This window comes from Pipra filicauda, unplaced genomic scaffold, assembly GCF_003945595.2.
Source record: "Pipra filicauda isolate LSUMZ 115617 unplaced genomic scaffold, ASM394559v2 scaffold137_size4652046_pilon, whole genome shotgun sequence".
In the NCBI taxonomy this organism is placed as follows: Eukaryota; Metazoa; Chordata; class Aves; order Passeriformes; family Pipridae; genus Pipra; species Pipra filicauda.
Genome location: NW_024103851.1, coordinates 2565709 through 2583544, shown reverse-complemented (window position 1 = coordinate 2583544; position 17836 = coordinate 2565709). Strand labels below are relative to the sequence as shown.

Here is a 17836-nt window from a genome sequence, read left to right as displayed (position 1 = left end):
CCAGGTGTGGCCAGCACCGCCCAGCCAGAGGCCCTCAGTCTCACCTCCCGGTTATGCAAGTGCATCTCTTCTGTGCACACGTGAGAACTTCGGAAATCCCCTCACGCACGTGCAGTATGTTTTGGGGGTCTTTCGTAATTGAGTCTGGGGGCGAGCCTTCCTCCCCTCCTCATCAAATTCTGCTTCAAATGCCCTTGGAAGAGAATTAGCCAATCACAGAACACCAATTAAAACAGTTTATACAGAAGTTCTCCCTCCAAGGACGAATTCACTGTTTTATCAGTGAACTTGGCAGGGAGAATGTAAACTACTGCAGGTGTCTGGGGCCAAACACAGACCAAAAGTATCAGCATAAATTCACCCTGGTACACCTTTGCATCAGTACAGGTTGGGCACTGCATGGCTAGAAAGTCAGAAGCTGCCCTACAGCTACTGATGGACAGGTTGAACTCAGGCCATGACATGCTCTTGTGGCAAAGAAGGCCAACCATGAACTGGACTGCATTAGCAAGAGTGTAGCTGACAGGACCTGGGTACATCCGTCTGCAGTGCTGTGTCCAGTTTTGTGTACCCTGGTACGAGAAATAATTTCAAGGATCACCTCGTCTGAGCTCAGGAGTGATGCATCTCAACAAAGAGGAAGTCAGGCAAAAACACCGGGAGGCCTGCATGGATGAACAAGGAGCTCCTGGACACACTCAAACTCAAAAAGGAAACCTACAGAGTATGGAAGGAATACAGAGAGATTGTCCGAGCAGCCAGGGAGCAGATTAGGAAAGCTAAAGCCCTGATAGAATTAAAGCTGACCAGGGATGTTAAAGGCAACAAGAAAAGCTTCTACAGGTATGATAACAGGAAGACTAGGGAAAATGTGGGTTCTCCCTGGAAGAAAATGGGAGACCTGGCTGGGATATGGAGAAGTCTGGGATACATAATGACTTTTTTTCCTTGGTCTTCATTGGCAAGTGCTCCAGGCACACTACCCGAGTCTCAGAAGGCAAAGGCAGGGACTGAGAGAATGAAGAACTGCCCACTGTAGATGTTTTTGAACCTGACCTTCTCCTAAGGAACCTGAAAGTGCACAAGTCCATGGGACTTCTGAGGCTTTTGAGGGAACTGGCAGATGGTGGACCTGGCAGGGCCAATAGTTCCTGTCATATTTGATGGCCTTCTATGATGGAATTACAGTGTTGGTGGATGGGGAAGAGTAACTGATGGCATCTACCTCGATTTGTGCAAAGCATTTGACACTGTCCTGCACACATCCTTGTGTCTGAACTGGAGAGACATGGGTTTGATGGAAAGATCACTCGGCAGATAAGAAATTGTTTGGATGGTTGCACTCAACAACACAGTGTCCACCAGTGATGAGGGGTATTCCTCAAGGGTCAGTATTGGGACTGACATTGTCAGTCTTTGGGACATCTTTGTCCCAGGGCAGTAGGATCAAGTGCACCTTAAGCAATGCACTTGCCGATGACACCAAGCTGGGTGGTGCAGTCAGTATACTAGAGGAGAGGGATAATGCCATCCAGAGGGCCCTTTTCAGGCTCAAAAAATGGACCTATGCAAACCTCATGGAGTTCAGCGAGGCCAAGTGCAAAGTCCTGCACCTGGATTGGAGTGATCCCAAGTGCAAATACAGGCTGGGTGGAGAATGCATTGATTGATGAGAAGCTTGAAGTCACCTGGCAATGTGCACTTGCAGACCAGAAAGCCAACTGTATTCTGGGCTGCATCATTCTGGGCTGCGTGGCCAGCAGGTCAAAGGAGGGGATTCTCCCCCTCTACTCTGCTCTTGTGAGACCCCGCTAGGAGTGCTGCGTCCAGCTCTGGGCCTCCAACATAAGGAAGATATTGACCTGTTGGAGCAGTTCTAGAGGAGGCCATAAAGATGCTCAGAGGGCTGGAGCACCTCTCCTAAAAAAACAGGATGAGAGAGTTGGTGTTGTTCAGCCTGGAGAAGAGAAGGCTCTGGGCAGACCTTGTAGCAGCCTTCCAGTACCTAAAGGGGGCTACAAGAGAGCTAGAGAGGGACTTTTTACAAGGGCCTATAGGGGTGAGAAAAGGGAGAATGGCTTTAGATTAGATATTAGGAAGAAATTCTTTACTGAGAGGGTGGTGAGGTGCTGGAACAGGTTGCCCAGAGAAGTTGTGGATGCCCCATCCCTGGAAGTGTTTAAGGCCAGTTTGGTTGGGACTTTGAGCACCCTGGTCTAGTGAAAGGTGTCCTTGCATGTGGGGGCTGGAGGTTGAAACTAGAGGATCTTTAAGGTCCTTTTCAACCCAAATTATTCTATGATTCTCTGATGAAATACAGGAGCGAGTCCTGTGGAGAGCTATGAAGATGGTAAATGGCTCAAGGAGATGATGAATGAGGGCAGGCTTAGGGAACTCAGTTTTTCCCACTTGCAGAAAAGAAATGTAAAGGGCATTATTATTGCTGCCTACAGCTTTCTGATGGGAGGGTGTAGAGGAACTGGAGCCACACTCTTTTGGAGGTGTGCTATGAAATGGCAAAAGGCAACACAGGAAACTTTTGTGGATGCTAAGAAGAAGTTCTTGTTGTGAGAGCGGTCAAACACTGCAGCAGGGGCCTGAGAAGTTGGAGGATTGCCAACCATGGGAACAGAACTCAGAACTCAGCATGGCTGTGGTGCAACTGAATAGGTTTTGGATCAAGTGACCTTCTGGGCCTCCTCACAGCTGAGATCATTCTGAAAGTCTCAGTCTCTTTTCTCTTTGGCCACAGAGAAAAGCAAATGTAACAGAGTCCAGACCAAGACTCTGCCTGTGGCTGGTCCTGAAAATGGGTTGTGTGGTTATATTGCCCTCCTTTCCCCCCACCTCTCTCTCAGCCCTCTTTTCTCTGGTGAACAGTGTCATGTTATACCTCAAATATCACTGAAATGTCACTGTAATGCCCATGGAGGACTCTTCAGTATATCATTGATTTTTTCTTTTACATTAAACATTTATCTTTGTACCCTTTTGGCATATATGAAAGGAATGGAGTTCAGCCCTGGCAGGAATATAGGCAGGAGCTTATAGGAAAACAAAATCCAGACAAGGCATGTGATTGGAGACAGGATCTTTTCTTTGTCCCAGTTGATGTAATTTCTTAGCAGCTGTCAGACTCTCAGACTGCCAGAACAGTCATTTATGGCTGTGATGCTGCACTGTCCATCTATCCATTTCAGTGTCAGAAGGATGTAAAGGGCTACAGTAAATCTAAACAATCTAAAGAGTTCACTCAGATGAAGGGATTGGCAGTGGTGGGAAGGAGAAGACCAAGACAGAAGAAATAAAATTTGAAGGGGTGTTTTCTTGGAATGGAAGGAACAAAAAATACAGAGGATGTGACTTGATTGTTTTAGGCCATTTTTCCTGTAAATTTTCAATTACTTTACAAAGTGTTGCTAGTTGTCAGGGTGCTGGAGCAGTCCAGGTTTGAAAGGTTTCACCAGTTGCTCAGTGCTTCTGCAAATCAATAGCAAATCAAAACCAACAGAAAAATTTATTACCTGTACCCAGCAGCCCAGCCAGTGAGTGCAATACCTGTCTTGCCCTCCATGTTGTGGCAGAAATGTGCATTTGGGAGATGTAGATCTTGAAGACATGCCTGCTTGTTATTAAAGAGTTGGCAGAGCTTTCTTTGTGCATGGAAATGTGAAGCAAGTATCTCCGCCAGATTATTAGATGGTTGGTTGCAGCTTGACATTGTAGGACGTGCCAGTGGTTACATGGGGCAAGAAAAGATGCTCTTTGCTTCCTGTCCCAAAGTATTCCAGCTATGCTGCTCTACTCTGTGACTGACTGTGTGGCAGCCCGAGGCCCGCTGTACTGCAGACACTCAGGAAGTCAGCAGGGTTTATATAAAGCTCTGCTGGTTTTGCAGAACCTTTTGGCTCCTTTCCAGGGTGGAAGTGGCAATATAAATAGAAGAATGTCTCACTTCTAAAGCCTGCTTTCTATTCACGGAAAGGAAGGACTTTGCTGGAGCTGTGATTTCATAGCTGTTAAATACAAGTCTCAAGACCAGTCCTTTGACAGGCTGAACCGCTTGACCACATTTCAATGGGATGCAAGTGAGCTCAGTAGCATACAGCATCACATCTCTGTTAGCTGACATCTCAATAAGGTTTGGCTGTATGAAAGCGGAGTTCAAGAATAATCCATTCTCCCACCTTCCCTCCCAGTTGCTCTTCTCCCTGCTTAAAAAAAAAACAAGATTGTCTTTTTTTTTTTTTTCTTTTGGACAGTCTAGCAAAATGTTTGGGACAGTAGTGGTTGGCGTTGGAATTGCTGGCTTAGCACGAATCCGAGACTTGATGAATCCGATGCCTTCCAGCCCTTCTGAGCACCTGAAACTCCTTGGTTTCGTATCCAGGTTAGAAATTTCATCTTATCATGTTTAATATGTATATTGCAATGTTTCATTTTTCTGTTACATGTATCTTTCGAGGTGGAGGACAACTATCTGAGGGGGTCAGGGATGAGATCCAAAGTTTTATTTTTCTCTTATAATTAAGGCTGGCTGAAAAGGGAAAGTTTATGCAAGTATGCCTATCATTCTAAGTGGCAGCTCAGAAATGAGCACAGAAAGCTTTGCAAGAGGGAAGAAATAGGTTACCTTAGTGAAATACCTTTAAGAAATTACTAAAATAAAAGCTGAGAGATGTTCTTGCTGTAGGATCTGTATGATAGGAAGAAACTGCAATTCCGTCTGACTGAAATTTCCTATAGGTTTAAGATAGTGTGACAAGAACTACATTAATGACATAGTGTTTGAATAACGTTTGTAGAAATGTTTTTAAAAAGAAGTTTTACAGAGTTTAAAAAAGCTTTTTTTACAAAAGCATATGCTGTAAAGTTCCCAATACTACAACTTCATCATAAAATTGTATTTTTTTAAAACCAGATATTGAACCTGTAGATACCTTTAAAGAAAATCCTATGATTTAGTACATACAATAAGGTTGCTTCTTAGAGATCAACAGTTTTTCTCACTAGGTTGGAGCTGTGGAAATTTAGTATGTATTTCCTCTGAGCATTCCTGCTACACTGTCTGCCCCATTACAGTGGAGCATAAAAGTTTTAAATAGTTAGGCAGTACATGAATGGATCTCAGATTGTGAATGTATATTTCCAGCTATGTTTAAATTATGCAGGGTTGTCTGAGACTGAATCGACTCATTAGATCACTCCCTTTATCTCCCTGCCAAATACACTTTTGTCCTCTGATGCCTCTGCCAGTGCTACAGCTAGCCTTGAAGTGCGCTGAAGACAGGGTTTCCACTACTTTTTTTAAGAAACAGTGCCGTTGAAATGCATGATTCAGTGTAATCTTGCTTGTATCCCAATCACGCAAACATTACCTGTCTGCTTTCAAGTTCTGCTTGCGGCCTGCTTTCATGCCTTCTGTCACCTGTCCTAATACTGTCAAGGTGCCTGCTCCACTCTTTAGTAATGCAAAGGGCTTTTGGGGAGAGTGTGTGTGTTTAATTTGCAGTTGGAGATGTGCTGAAGTTGCTGGCCAAAAGAGCTTTCCCCTTAGCACTGACATGCTGTGTACTTTGCCAGGTATGAGCCATCACAGCCAAGCATCTGCTTTGTCCTTCTCCTGCTTGTCCGTACTTGCAGTTGTGTGTGGCCCTGCCAGCTCAAGTGCTTTTGCCCACTTTGTCCAGGACAGTGGGGAGAAGTTCTCCCATAGGAGCACAGTGCTCTTTCAAGTCACTCTTTTACAAAGGTTCTTTGGTAATGATGCTTATTAAAAACTAAAATGCCAGAATCAGAAAGCACTTTACACTTCAATAGCAGGCCAGTGTCTGTACTGATACCACCACCTACACACTGGCACATCTGTTTGTTTCTCTTGTGCACTCCACTTCTGTCTGTAAGTGCTCACACTCTTCCTGGATAACTGAGCTGCCTTTGTTTTACCCTGCTTGAGCTCAGTGAGGCTGGTCCATGGGAACAATTTTTAAGTACTGCTATACAACATGCAGTTGTGAAGAATGGACTGTGACAGTTAAAGTCTGGTTGTATTTATGCTAAATAATGCAGGAGAAGTTTTGGAAATATTAATGAGGCCAAGCAGATTAGCCTGGAAGATGCTCTAAGAAGCAAAGAGGTCCATGCAGCCTTCATCAGTACAGAGAACAGAAGCCATGAAGAAACCATCAGGTATTTTGATGTTTTTCCCTCCTTTTCACACTCTTTCCCTTGTATTTTGGAGGCACAGAGGAGCTGTGTAAACTGTTGCAGGAGAGGATGCAGACACTGAAGAAGAGACTGCCAGACTAGAGGCCTGAAATGAATGATAGTGCGTTCCCTAGAGCACCCAATAAGCTCTGGAAGAGAGTAGGATTTAAGATGCATTCCTTTCCCAAGTAATTCCATTTGCATACATCTAGGCCTGTGTTTGATGGACAGGCAGCTTAAAACAGGATTCAAAGCCTTTCCTCACAGATTATATAGCAGAAGGATATGCCAGTGCCCCTCTCCAGCTACTTGGGTGTAAGTTAGAAATTGTAGTGGTCAATTCTGTGGTATTTTAGCAGCTGGAGTGAGGGAATTCTGTGGAAAAAGAAGACTTAAAACCCAGTTTCCGTGCTGTTTAAATGTGTGATGTAGCCATCACACCATCCTTGCTAGGAAATTTGCCATTTATTTCTGTTACTCCATATTGAACATTTCTCCTTATGGAGATGGCTGTGGGAATGAGAAGCAACTTGCACAGTGGTAAGAGATGATTACAATAAAATTCTCTGTAATGACTGATCTTTTATCCCTTTCAGAATGTTTTTAGAAGCTGGGAAACATGTCCTTGTTGAGTACCCCATGGCTTTGTCTGCTAAGGCAGCCCATGAGCTCTGGGAGATGGCTGAGCAGAAAGGTAACACATTTGTTCTCAAGAGTGTAAAGTACTACCTGTTGGGTAGTACCACAGGCATCAAACTCAAAGGTGTCTCCAGCCTACTATAAGTCATCACATTCGAGAGAGTATTCCTGTCTCAGAGATGTGCGAATCTAGGATTTAAGACATGTGCCAGTAGGGAAACAAACACACAAATGTCAATGCTAAGAGTAAGGTATGTTCGCCCTCGCAAAAACATACCCTCTGTTTGTGACACTGAGAGTGCAGTTAAAGAAGAAAACTTCTGTCACAGTGATAGTAAAGCACTTGGTGAGTGCAGCCATTAGACTTGAGCACTTCCCTGTCCTCTTTCTCCCTTGAAATGGAACTGTAAACAGCTCCCCTAGCTTCTAGCATTTGCGATGTGCTGGTCACATACAGCTGCTCATGCTATTGTGGGGCAGCAAGGCATCCCTGTCTGAAAGACAATTTATCTCTAAGCAAAATCTTTTTTTTTCTGGGAAGTGTGTATTACCATCCCTGTGGTGACCAGGGTCAGAAGCTGGCAGTTCAGTTAGGCCAGTGGGGATGAATGGGGCTGCCAGGGAAAGAGCAGTGCTGGGTAGGAGTGGAGTGCAAATTATTTGGGCAAGTTGTACTATTTATACCACTGCTTCTTAAAAATTTCCTTTGTGACTTTTGTCCTGAAACACCAGAGGTATAGGATTTCTGCTTTGCTGTTTCCCTGTACCAACACCACTTACTGTCTTGTTGCTCACCAAATGGTTTCCCATTGAGCAGAATTTATGCATCTTCTCTTGAAACAGCAGCAGTTACTGTCAGCAGCCTAAATTGACTCTCCTGGAAATCTTCCAGAAAAACGTATTGAATGAGGGCCACATTCAACTTGGATAACCTCTATTCCAAAGCAACCCAATTAATTGCAATGGAGGGAGGTACTCCTTAACATATTGTTCCAATCTGGGTCTGAGCATTATACTATTTTTTCCCTTCCCTTTTTCTTTCATACTACCCTGGGAGGAAAAATGCAGAACAAGGAGATGTGAGGAAAAAGAGGCCAAGAATTAATCCATCTGTTACTCTGAAGACTCATGTGTCAGCCTTACTTGGGTATTGAGTTTCATTACAGAGTTTCTGTTAAACATAAACTACTGTTTCTGTAGTCTTTATATTTGTTGTCTCCCGAAAATCCTTAACCCAGATTGATGCCTCAGCACAGGGCGCATGTTTGGTTTTCTTCCTGACATCACTTTGCCAGCCATGCATGAGAATATTTCTAAGTGAGTTCCCACTGGTGGTTGGTGAAGTCTTCACTGTGTAGACATGACTTTGATTCACACAGAAAGCTTTTATTTAATCTGTCCTGATTTTCGGCTTGTGTTTTGTTGTTTTGTTGGGTTTTTTTTCTGGCAGATAAAGTGCTCCATGTGGAGCACATTGAACTTCTTACTGAAGAGTACAAGCAGCTGAAAAAAGAGGTGGCTGGGAAAGACCTGGTGAAGGGAACGCTGCATTTCACAGGTCAGTAGCTGTGAGGAAATCAAAGTACATCTGGACTTATGTGCCTGCTCCACAGGGACACCAGTCCTTCCAGGCTTCATTCAGTCCTTTTACACATGAGTCTGTCTATAAACTGAGTAGGGACACAGGTATTGGTTCATTGATATTTCCATGAAACAATGGAACTGTCTGGAAAGCACCTTTGCCCTAACAGTTATGTTCTACGGACTGTTGCTTTGCTGCTTTCTTTCTGCTATCTGGTGAGGGGTGCAAGCCCATGCCTTGGTGTATGGAGGAGAGAGCACTCCTTCAGACCTTCTTGTACCCTGGTGTGAGTGACAAATTTCTCATTCATATTGGTCTTGAAGAGGAGGTTGAGTGCTGAGGAAGCATTCCAATTTCTACGGGGGACCTTTAGTCTTCCATACTGATGTTTGGCCACAGAAGACCTTGAAGAGATTTTTTTATCTGTTTTTTTTTCCTCCCTGCTTTATACCCTTGTTGAATCCACATACACCCTCCTGTCCTCAGCATGTCCCGAAGGGTTTGTTGTATATGTACTTTGTGCAGCCTTCTCTGCCACAGGTCACCAACTTGTCCGTTTCAAGGCTGACTGTGTTTGTTGACTTTCCTATTCAGTCCATCCACTCATGACTTTTCTACAACCAGATCTCTAAGTCTACAACTCTGCAGTTTCTTCATCCTTTCCTATGCAGAAGGCATTATTCTTTTTCATATTTCTCAAGGGTTTTTATTATGTTGCACCAGGTAGTGTCCTTGATGAAAACAAATCAGGATTCCCAGCTTTCAGTGGAATTGCCCGGCTGACTTGGCTGATTGACCTCTTTGGAGACCTCACTGTTACCTCTGCCACCAGAGAAAAACAGAAGGATAAGAATTATTCCAGAATGACTGTTCACTTCCAGACGGCAAATAAGAAGTGAGTAATGGCTGTGGCAGCAGGTGAGCCAGGCTCCTCATTGTCTGCAGGAATTCTGCATCCTCTCTTCCTCTTGAGGAACAGTGATTGGATGCTGACATGAAGGTGTACAAGAGAAAACTCTTTTGATGATGCATTTTGTAGTATTGAGTTTGATCTCCTTTTTACTATATCGTAACAATATCTTTTCTTTCAAATAGGATATTTGTAATGGCCTTGCTATAAAATAGCATATTTTAAAATATTTTATGACTATGAAGTAAGTCATCAGTGTTTCATACTGTGGATTGAGTACTCAGCTTGGTCTAAAGTCTGGTAAAAACTCTCAGGTTTGATTATTCTGGACCATCTGTACAGAGATTATGTCCTTTCTGATAGGCTGAAGTTACTGATGATGACAGATTAATGTGTGCTATAGATGCAACTTGAGAATTATCTGATGTGAAAAGGTACAGAGAAGTTACCCAAGCTCTGCGTGTTTCCTAGGAGGTAGAAAGAGTGGTGGAACAATTTGTTCCTTTCTTTTTACTCCTGTTTTCCTAGTTTTTTATTTAGGATGCTCTGCCTTTGAGATGGACGACCCCTTATAGGCATATGACAAGAAATATATTGAAAAGACTGTGGAGAGCAGGGGATAATAAGACCCCATGGGAAAATATTCTGGCCTATGTTCATTTGTAACAAATAGCCCTTTTTTTGTTGCGCACATCTTGGTAGAACTCTTAAAAAAACCCAAAGCCAACACAGAATTTTAGAAAACTGTTTAGGTAAAGTAATAACCTGAAGGACTAGTATTTGGGGAGGGAATAATCAGGGCTCCTTTGAACTGTTAGTTTCACCACGGGTCTAGTTAAGCATTTTATCAGCCACTCCTACAGCCCACTGGTGTTTATCTTGGGATTAGCATCTTGTTTTAGCAATTTTTCTCTCTCTTTAAATAAAACATCCTTTCCAATTCCTTTTAAAATGCAGTTGTGAGAGGACAGAACTCTGTATACAAGCTCTGTTTACCCTGTTAGCAGTTTGCTAGTAACACAAGTAGCTGTAAAGATCTTGATACAGTGAGATTTTGAACTAATTCCAGCAGGTGGAACTAGCGGGTGGTTTAAACATTTCCCTTGCTGTCCTGTCTCCTGGGTAGTCCTTAGCTGCTATATATGATATTTGCTGGATACAGAACTGTTTCTGTTTTACTGGGGTTTTTTTCCTGCTCCACACCACTAACCAATACCTGCTTTTCTTAGCCCTTGGATGGATCAGTAAGTGTTTTGTCACCATGAGTGTTTTAATGACTTTGGGGACAGTCAGTTTTATGCCTCTGGGATAATTTATGCCAGTTGGAAAGTTACATAGCGTTCCTGTATTCTGTTCAGTGCTGAGGCCATACTTCCTGCTGACCTTCCCCTGTTGACGTCAATGGAGTTACTGCAGCAGAGAATTTGGCCCACTGTCTGTCAAGTGAGGTTATGGCCCAGCAGCAACGGTGATGGTGTTACAGCTCTAATTTGCCCAATCTTCATTTTGCTGAAGGATGGGAAAGGTCTGCCCCTTTCCTGAGAGCTATCCCATACTTTTTTGAAAGACATGAATGCACTACCTTGAGAAAACAGATTAATTCATCCTATTTTCTGCCTTGGAAAATACAGCAGGTGCAGAGTGCGGGAGCCTGTGTTCTGCTTGTTAAGCAGGGATTTGTGCAAAGGGTATAGCCTGTCTCTGCTGCACAGCCCACCCTGGCTGCTTGTCTGTCTTTGGGTGAATTTTGGAGGTGTGTGTTAATGCCTGGCACCCAGCTATTTGAGAGATGACCTCTGCCTCTGTTGTGTTTCCAAGAAGGCTGAGCTGACAGCCTCTCTGTGATAAAACACTGAGCAATCCAGGAAAAGCCAAACCTCTACTGACAGCGCATCTGGTTTGGGACTGCAGTTCCTGTCCAAGGATTACAGAGCTTGGATTCAGTAAATGTCAGAAATCAATTTTTAGTGCAAGCTGGAGAGATAATGATTTGGACAACATCTCTTTTGATGTTAACCAGGGGTAGGGTCCAATTGTCTAATTCCCATCCAAGCTAAGGGAGACCCTCATTGACTGCATGATAAATAAAAAATATTGGCATTTTCAAAGTGTAAAAAGGAAAATTTTAAAAAGAAATTGAAGACATTTTCTGAACACATATTCTGACAGTAAACATTTGAAATTATGTTTTTATGGACATCTAAGCTTGCAGAGTCTAATAAAATAGCTTCAAATTGAACTTTCATAGAAAATCATGTAATACATGCTTTCTGCAGAAGTTGCTGCATAGAATATTAAGCTGAGTGTACCCAGAATTCTTTCAAGCATGAAGCCAGCTTAATTCTTCTGGAGATACAAAGAATGCTTGCTTCATTTTGGTTTATTGAGCTAATGCAGTCCAGCAAGGGCCGCTCATTATTTGAGGAACCAGGGAATCAGAAAAGCAGAAAGTCTCTTCCTCTCTCTGAATAAAATGTAGCTAGGATATCTCTGCCAGTTTGAAATCTGGAAAGACAGAAAGTCAAGGTGGTTTCTTCTCTGCAGACTGCTTTGCAAAAAGTTGGTATAAAAGTGGTTTGTTAATGCTTGGTAAATTTTCTTCTTCTTCTTTAAATATCTAACATATTTAATGTGGCGTTATTCAGCTATCAAAAATGTTGGATTTGTTGCTTCTAAGTAACACTTCTAAATAACTAAATACATCTGTAGCCAGACAATACTTTCATACAAATCTTTAAGGAAAGTGGGTAAATTGTCTATGAAAAAAGCAGCAGCCCTTCACAGTTTTCTGACATAAAATATAAGCCTGTTTCTTAAGCTACAAAATTGGTTAAATAATGTGGACTTACAACACACTTATTTTTATAGCAAAATAAGAGACTAATTTTAGAGTAGAAGTTGTTGTCAATTAAAAAGAATATGTTTTGATTACCAATCAAGTAGCATCAACCTCTCTTTGGGAAGATGACTATAATTCCAATTGCAGAAGAAGATAAATCTATTAGTAAACCCAACATTTTCCTGCTCACTGATCTCAATCAGTCATTCTAATAATTTCAATTAAATTCTGCCTGCTCTGCATGATTGTGCTTCTGGTTCAGTGGCTTACCCAAGCTAAGAGCAGAAGGCGTACACTTGAGCCTGATCACTGATGTACATCTGCTCTAGATCATCCCAGGGAGGTGACCCTGCATTGACAGGGCCTGTTTTGGATCATATTGTGAACTCCTTGCTATTACATGATGGAGATCTTTGCCTATGCCTGCCCAGTGGTTTCTTCATATCTCCCTACCTGAGCTAAAGCAGCTTTGAATAACAGTGGCCTGAACCCTCTGTGACTGTTTACTATCATAGGAATATAAAACCAGCTCTGTCAAGTCAGAGCAAAGCCTTGCTTGCTCAGCAGCCTCTGACCCAGATCAACAGCCTTTACCTCAGGGAAGGAGGATGAGAACACAGAAAACACTGAGTGATATGGCCCTCAAGCACCCTTCTGGCTTGCAGCCACATGTAGCCTTGAGACTTCCTGAAACCCGTGGTATCTCTGCATTTATTAGTCCTCTGAGGATTTTTTTGGTGTGTTCTTGTAGGCTGTGATTTAGGTATTTTCCCCCCCCTCCAGTTATTTTATTCTGTTCAGGCAGATTGACCTGGCCATGCTTAATTTTTAGAGGGGGGTGTGGTGTGGCAGTACAGATGAGCAAAGAATAGTTGATACAATGATGTAAAATATAGAAAATGAATCCTAAAGTATAAAAGATGAGAGGTGCAGAATCATTAAGTTGAGTGCTCTGCAGAATGCATTCAGGGTAGATTGACAAGGACGTTCCTTCCAGATCTAATGATACTGAAGATTTAATGGGCAGTACTTGGAAACAGAATTTGTTCTTCCAGGCTATTGATGCCTTCATAATTTGTGAATGGCAGACTAAAGTAGGATATAAAGGACTGTGGAAGGGCCATCAATAACCAAGTAAGAAAAATAATGTGCATCCTCTAAACAGAGGCAGTAGTGAGTGCTGATGAATGAGCTGCAGAAGGGTAATGGCGTGGTTCAGACAGTTGAGAAAGAGCAGGAAGGGAGGACTGTGACTTGTTGCTAGTGTTGAGGACCATTCCTCAAAGCCTCTGCAAGCACTTGCAGCGTTGTGTCAGGGAGTCTGAGTACCCTGAAGTGATGCAGCATGTCCCATGGCTCCTCTTTCCTCAGCCAATATGGGAAGCTGGGGGGAAAAGTGCAAGCTATGCAGGTCAATAGCCAATACCACCAGTGCTTGGTTTAGAGACTGTGGCTATCAAGTTGGCATAAGACAGGACTCTGCTCTGATTAAGAAAGATCAGCCTGAGAACTGAAATAGGAAAAATTGTCATTTTCTGGTATAATTTTTAGGATCAGCTCAGTGGTCCCAGTGTAGAGAAAGAAACATTTTTTCAAAGTTCAGAGAGTATGGACACTTGTGTCTGTGTGAGTGAACTTGCCATCTGTCCAGTTTATCCCAAAGGGGTGAGGTTCAGCTCACGCTGTAGCACCTGGATCATCATTATGTACCTGAGCAACCTGAATTTATTCTCGCTGGAGGAATTACTAGATATTGAGGGCCTTGTGGGATTAGCTGTGATTGAATCATGTAAAAAATATTTGAATGTTTCACTGCACTTTTCATCCAAGTCCACAAACAAACATATTAAACTTCCCTTTTCCCTGTGAGCTGGCTAGACATTGCTGGCTTCACTTTGTGCATGGGGAAAACAAAGCTGGAGAGAGCTTAGATGGTGTGCTGAAAGTCATGGAGTGAAGAAATGGCAGAGTTAAGACTGTTACTTGCTGTTGAGCTCTGTAACCACAAGGCACATTTTTCAGAACATGTTGCCTGAATATGCGATGACTGATATTTAAAAATGGTGCATTTATTAGAGCACTTTCTGTAAATGTTGAGGAAAAAAGCACATAAATTAGAGCTGTTGATTCCGTTTCTTAATAAATACTCTTCCTCTGTTCCTTCAACTAGACCTCTGACTTGGATTGAAGAAAGGGGACCGGGGATGAGACGTGAAAAGAAAATCAACTTCTGTTTCACAAGTGGTTGCCTGGAGAACTTCCCTGAAGCCCCAAGGTCTTCTGTGGGACTTTTCATGCAGGATCAGAACCTCTTTGCCAAAAAACTGCTGGGCCAGGTATCCAAGGAAGAGCTGGCTGCTGAGAAATGGAGAATTTTGCGGTGCCTTGACCTTGCTGAGGTGATCCAACAGTACTGTGAGGAGCCAGAGAAGATCTATTCCTGAGACTGCTCTTAGGGAAGGAAGAACACGGCAGACAGAAAAGCTGTAGGGGTAGAACTCACTGTTGCCATCAAGCAGTTGCTATTTCTGTTTCATTACCTTCTTTTTGACTACTTGTGATTCCTAGACTCTCTGGGTGGTCTGGAGAGCCTGGGCTATACCGTGTGCCTTCTGGTTTGCACCCGAACAAAGCAGCATTCACCTACACCGATGCATTGCTGTCCTTTCAGATAGATAGGAACCTAGCAACAACAAGCTTTCTTGTGATTCAGTTGGAAATATCCCTGAGAGCAGATCCTGGAGAACTGTAAATACTATATATAATTTTCTCTTCTAAGATGTGTTCCCCCACTCCAGATATGTCTGAAAATGAGATATGTCTTGGTAGTACTCATGTACTATTTTCTAGAAAAAAGTATTAGCTGCAATGAAGTTCTTGTTTAGTTTTCCACCTCTTGATATGCAGAACTTGTGCCACCACAGTTCTGACCTTTTCTTCCAGATGCCCTGAATTGTTCTGTGTGTTTGCTCTAATTAGTTGTTGTGCCTGTTAGTTTTGGGGGTGTTTTTTGTGTGTGGTTTCAATTTTTGGGGAGGTGGGTAGTTTTCACACTGAAAGTCATCTACCTTCAAATAGAATCCATATTTGTATCAAAAGAATAGAAGAAAAATCTTGTCTCTTGATAGTTGCCATATTAGTTCACTCAATTTCTCTGGTGTCCTGTGCCAACATAGAAATCTTTTCCCAGCAGAGATTAGGTACATACATTAAACTAATGAATTGCCTGCTTGCTTTCTACTGAATATAAATATTTTTCTTCTGTTGTACTGGAAGCAGCATATTATTGTGCCTGATTTGTGTTCTGTATCTAATTTAGCATGTGAATGGGTAACGGTGAAAAATAATAAATATCCTGCCTTTAAGAAAAAAGTAACTAATGTGCTCCTGGAAACAGGGAAATTCATTAGAAATAGTGATAAATTTAGAATAGAACTGTATAAAATGGAGCAATTTGCAAATATAGCCAGACAGTTATGTCATGGTTAAACCCCAGCTGGCAGCTAAGCACCACGCAGCTGCTTGCTCAGTAGGATGGGGAAGAGAATCAGAAAGGTAATAGTGAGAAAAAAAAAGGTGTGTTGAGATAACGGCAGTTTACCAGACAAAGCAAAAGCCCCATGTGCTAGCAAAGTGAAACAGGGAATTAATTCACCACTTGCCGTGGGCAGGCAGGTGTTCAGCCAGCCCCAGGAAAGCTGGGCTCTATCGTGAACAGTGGCTACTTGGAAAAACAAATGCCCTCACTCTGAATATCCTCCCCTTCCTTCTCCTTCCTCAGCTTTATATGCTCAGCATGACACCCTATGGCATGGGATATCCCTTTGGTCATTTAGGGTCAACTGTCTTGGCTGTGTCCGCTCTCCAATTCTTGTGAACCCCCAGCCTACTTGCTGGTGGGAGGGGATGAGAAACAGAAGAGGTCTTGAGGCCATGCAAGCACAACTCAGCAATAACTAAAACATCCCTGTTTTATCAACACTGTTTCCAGCACAAATTCAAAACACAGGCCCATATTAGCTACTGTGACTCGATTTTACTCTACCCCAGCCAAAACCAGCACAGGTTATAGCATGTGACACTTGTGGGAATGCGTCTTTAACATTTATACTGTAGTCACAGGATCACATATGAGAATATTATCACTTCCCTAAAGAAGCATTTTAGTTTTAGAAGCCTAAACACTGCACAAAACTATTAACAACTCCTCTGGTTGCCTTTTACTTTCTAATTACAGCCTCTATTTGTGCTACATTAATATAGTAGCAAACTGCAGTCTGTGCAGTTATTCTTTCAAACCAGAAGCATTTTTTTTTCCACCTTATCACTTGGGCAATCTTTTAATAAGGGAACATATATGTTGTGAATGTATACATAATTACAGGCAGTCAATATTGATGGAAAAAAGTCTTCCTTTGGATAAATTGTGTTCATTCAGAAGTTAGATACTGTTCAGTTAGCTGGAAACAAGGAAGGAAAGTCCATATATTTTCTTCCAAATCAGTCAGATTTTAGGAACGACTGGAGTTTGATGTGTGAATGAATTCTGCATGTGACATTTGTTTAAATCTACCCTATCTGTTAAAATCAGTGAAAACCCTCCTATTACCTTCAATGGATTGAAACCCACATGGGTTGGCAGCATATTTGTGCAGGCAGATCCTGTGGTTGTCCACCCAAATGGACACCCTACTGAGCATTCACAGGGACTTCTGTGCCAATGTGATGGACATGGTGTGGGCAGATCTGATGCTGTATGAGGTGGAAAAGTGGGGTTTTGGCAAAATGCAAAAAGTCCATCAGGGATTAGAATGAAATTAGAGTTTTCTCTGTATGTCTGTCTCCTATGTATGACAGCCTGTGAAAGGCCCTGTTTCTTGATAAATTCCTTATCTGTGAATATGGGGTGAATGCCACTGGTTTACATGCTAATTCAAAATGGGTAGCTGTGGAGGGAATGCAAAGGGAACAGAGATTCACATATCTCTAGGCATCAAAATTAGCCAACTCATCTCCCTGGGCATGCTCTGCAATTGCTGGTGAGAGCATTAGTATTCCTCTAAGAAACAGGAAATAAATTCACAAGAGCTCTGTAGAGCAGCAGTATAACACTGTGCAGTGAATTGCCCTCTGGAGAAACTTGTTTCTGTAGAGAGCACCTGGGGAAATTAGTTGGCTAATTTGAGATAGGGAAAGCAGATGCCTAGAGCTGGATATCTCACACTCTCCTCCACCCCCCTTCTATTAGTTAGGTAAGCTAACCTGCTTACCTACTACTGTCTGCTCCTGGGAGCCTGCAGCATTTAAATGGCTTTTCCTTCTGCACTGTGAATTTGCCAAGGTACTGTGATGGTTTGTATATGAGAGCTACTGGATGCCCAGTTTCAAATGTATGTATGTATTGTTTAACCAGATTCCAAACTCACCAATAAAATATTGGAACTCTTAATCATTCCTTTTAGTTCCCTTTTTCCTTCATTAGCAGTTCCCATCGCCTGTGCTGAAAGTGTCTCTGTCCCAACTGGTTCTTTTCTCCTCTTTCACTCATCAAGGCCTGTGAAATCCTGCCAGTGACTACAGGCTGTGATAATATCCTAAAGCCCTCAGCTGCCTCCTTCTCCTGTTTCAAAGTTCTGAATACAGGTGTGGTAGGGTGTGA

The 17836-nt window shown here is 42.6% G+C and overlaps 1 protein-coding gene across 5 annotated transcripts in view; it reads left to right on the top strand.

The window, feature by feature from the left end:
* The window catches only part of BLVRA (biliverdin reductase A), a 38384-nt gene extending 20755 nt beyond the window's left edge, over window positions 1-17629 (top strand). For 4 of the 5 annotated variants that reach the window (XM_027715010.2, XM_039378398.1, XM_027715006.2 and 1 more), the window contains 6 exons: window positions 4263-4390; window positions 6070-6189; window positions 6804-6901; window positions 8297-8404; window positions 9152-9323; window positions 14348-17629. In XM_027715010.2, the coding sequence (XP_027570811.1) occupies window positions 4272-4390; window positions 6070-6189; window positions 6804-6901; window positions 8297-8404; window positions 9152-9323; window positions 14348-14621 (891 nt within the window). In that variant the 5' untranslated portion in view covers window positions 4263-4271 and the 3' untranslated portion in view covers window positions 14622-17629. Of the gene's footprint in view, window positions 1-4074; window positions 4142-4262; window positions 4391-6069; window positions 6190-6803; window positions 6902-8296; window positions 8405-9151; window positions 9324-14347 lie in introns of those variants that run through there. The other variant, XM_027715008.2, reaches the window with a different exon arrangement.
* The last annotated feature ends 207 nt before the right edge of the window (window positions 17630-17836 follow it).